Source organism: Histoplasma capsulatum, genomic scaffold (assembly GCF_000149585.1).
Source record: "Histoplasma capsulatum NAm1 scaffold_7 genomic scaffold, whole genome shotgun sequence".
Lineage (NCBI taxonomy): Eukaryota > Fungi > Ascomycota > Eurotiomycetes > Onygenales > Ajellomycetaceae > Histoplasma > Histoplasma mississippiense.
Window position 1 is genome coordinate 1,805,998 of NW_001813976.1, and position 2,999 is coordinate 1,808,996.

A 2,999-nucleotide genomic window follows, 5' to 3' on the forward strand; every position below is an offset into this window, starting at 1 on the left:
ACTACTATGTAACTACCAGTCAGTTGACTGTCCAATCGCCAGGTTGAAGGAAGTTGGAACATGCCAACTTGTATCACAGCCCCATACTCGCTGGACGTGTCGGCACAAGTATTACATAGTATCCAATCTAAGATATCTTCGACCTATTCATGATATAGCTGTTCCTCTCGTACTCTATGTTTTTGCTCGATATTCCTTTCCGTGCTTTCTCTTCTTTCTTTCCCCACCTGTCTCCATGCATTGTACAGTACATGCATGCATATATCAAACCTGGTTTATTTAATGATTGGCAATGTCATTTGGTGCGGGATACTGACAGGATCTGTATCATCATAAAAGAGGAGGAAAGGTGGGGAAGTGAGGGGGTAAATTATTACGAACCTACGGAAAGAGAGAGAGAGAGAGAGAGAGAGAGAGAGGAATAAGAGAAAAAGGAAAAGAAAACAATAAATTTGCTGGGCGTCATTAAGGGGAGGATGAGAAACAAGCAGAGGAAAACACTGGTAAAACAAAGAAGAGGACAATGAAATGGAAGGAAAGAAGAAATAGAACCGGCGAAGAAGGTAGCAAGGTCATAAAAAATTTTTAAATGAGGGAAACAAAACAAGTTACTCATGTCATGTTCATAAATAGGAGATATTGATACCCCTCTTTCAATTTCCCCTCTCCACACACCTCCCTTAGTCTCTACATTATACAGAAGAGAGAGAAGAAGGAAATGAAGGAACCAAGTTATACACACAAATATATGGCGGTAGGAAATATGCTTATATAAAACCACTTCGGACAAGGACAAAAAAGAGAAGGTCTGCCTCTGTGATAAAAATTGGAATAGTAAATAGCATTTGTATGGCTGGGTTTCCATTTACTCCTGGCCGAAACCTAAGGTCTCCTCAACGGCGATGGATAACTTATGCTGCAGTTGTTCGTATGTCTTATATGGCGGTAGATCCAAACGATTAAAGCTGTAATTTTTCGAACCAGTTAGTATCAAAGGAAACATGAAAGGGTAAAGAAAGAAACGCCAATTGAGATATAAAAAGAACCTACCATGTATGCGATTTGGGTAATGCGGTGATCTCTCCAGATTTTTCAATGGTGAATCGCCTGGGTCCATCGCTACCTTGCAGGTCTTTAAAGCCGTTAACAGGAATGCGCGAGGTACCCGTTGCAAACTGCAGGAGACGAGATTTTTGCTCAGCATCCCAGCTCCGTATGACCTTCCAGAAGTTCTGGATCACTTCGTCCTGCTCCTGGTAGCCGCGGTAGTCGGTGTGTTTCTTCCAATCGTCCACATCGATATCGGCAATACCACCAATTAGGAGCTCCAATTCACGCTCATCGAAGACGTTGACAAGGTCAGCGGGGATAAGTTCGTTGAATCCGGTGATAAAAGCGTTGAACTGTTCTTCTACTCTTTTTTGGATTTTCCATTCTGTGATAAGTCTAATTTGAAGTGGTCAGTTAGTTATAATTATGGTGCGTACTCCTATGGACACTATTAACATGCAAATGGGTATGTACATACTCAACATATTGCTTTTTGTTCTCATTGGTAACAGGAATGTTGCTGCCGTTTGGTATTAAGTCAACGGTTTTCCTCTCGCCGAATTGGTCATCGTCAATGGAGAATGTAAGCTCGTCGAAGACACCGGTAATATCATGTTCCCTAATTGGTAGGTCAGCAGACTTGGTATACTCGTAACTCTGAAAGGAAAAATAAAATCATACAATGTCCATGTTAGATTTCGGTGGAAATCTTCATCCACACCCTCCATATCCTGCAGCGTAACCTTCTTCCTTAACATCATCTTATAAAAGGCGCCGATGAAAAATGAATCAAGGAAGCGTCGGTGGAAGATAGCAAGACCGACAACACGCCCTATGAATTTGAAATAATTCAAATGTTCAGGGTTGATACCGGAATGTGGGTTGATTTGGAGGGTGTAATTGTCATGTGCGGAATACTCGAATAAGCAGTAGAAAGGGTTGAACATTTCGTGGGAAAGCAAGAAGAAGAATTCTCTGTTTTTTTTTTTTTTTTTTTTTTTTGTTAGTATACAGGGGAGTTTTATATTTGACGACGACAATAAACGTAAAAACAGACGAACCTGGAAAGGCCACCATAATCGAGACCATCTTCTCCATCGAATTTGATCATTAACCTCTTCTTCAAATCCGAAGCACTCTGTCGCATGATCTCTGCGTACGAGTCCTCGAAAATAGCACCTCGTCGGACTTTGACATGGCATTGTCCCGACATGATCCGCAATGCCGGCTGGGATCTGAAGTAAATAAGCTTGCGCCGGAAATCACGCTTGTATTGCGGAACGCCTTGATCCAGAGACGACGGCAGTCGTGGGTCATCCCAGGTGGTAGTTTTTGTATTGTGATCAACGAAGTACACCCGAGCGGTGTTGGTGAGCCTCATTTCCCAGCCGCTTGGTAGCGGCCCTAGTTGACTCACAGGCTGTTGTTGAATAGTGGTGTTATTTCCATTAGCATTTTGGCCATACATGCGGATATACTGCTGACGACGCGGATCGACCCAGGTAGTCGTTCTCGTGTTATGGTCCACAAAATACGGCCGGCCTTCCGGCGTATAACGTTGCTCCCACCCTGCTGGAAGCTCGCCACTGCCCGCTGTCGTAGCTCCCGTGGCCATCATAGAAGCAGCATTCGCATTGGAAACCCCAGGAGGAGTTCCTGCCTGCTGGGAGTCCGGCGGGTTTGGCGAACTGGCGCCTGTGCGGTCCTCGGGAAGCATCCGGCTTTGATGAGCCCTGCGTTCCATCTGCATGTTGGCTTCCAGCTGGGTGCGTTGGGCTTGCTCGTTGTATTGTTGTGAAGGGCGTGTCCATGTTGTGGTTCTGGTATTATGATCCACATAATATGTCCGGCCCAGATTATCTTCTCGCCTTTCCCAACCCGCTGGCAACCTGCCTTGGCTATCTTCGGATGAGCTCAGGTTGGTCCTAGAGGAGTCGATCCATTTGCTG

General features: G+C 44.7%; 1 protein-coding gene across 1 annotated transcript in view; it reads right to left on the reverse strand.

Annotated features, from left to right (window-relative positions):
* Positions 1-865: 865 nt before the first annotated feature.
* HCAG_06159 (E3 ubiquitin--protein ligase pub1) overlaps positions 866-2,999 on the reverse strand; it is a gene marked incomplete at both ends in the record, with an annotated part of 3,966 nt that continues 1,832 nt past the window's right edge. Inside the window, 5 exons of the mRNA XM_001538504.1 lie at positions 866-965; positions 1,051-1,446; positions 1,529-1,669; positions 1,732-2,025; positions 2,112-2,939. Of these exons, the coding sequence (XP_001538554.1) occupies positions 866-965; positions 1,051-1,446; positions 1,529-1,669; positions 1,732-2,025; positions 2,112-2,939 (1,759 nt within the window). The remainder of the gene's footprint in view (positions 966-1,050; positions 1,447-1,528; positions 1,670-1,731; positions 2,026-2,111; positions 2,940-2,999) is intronic.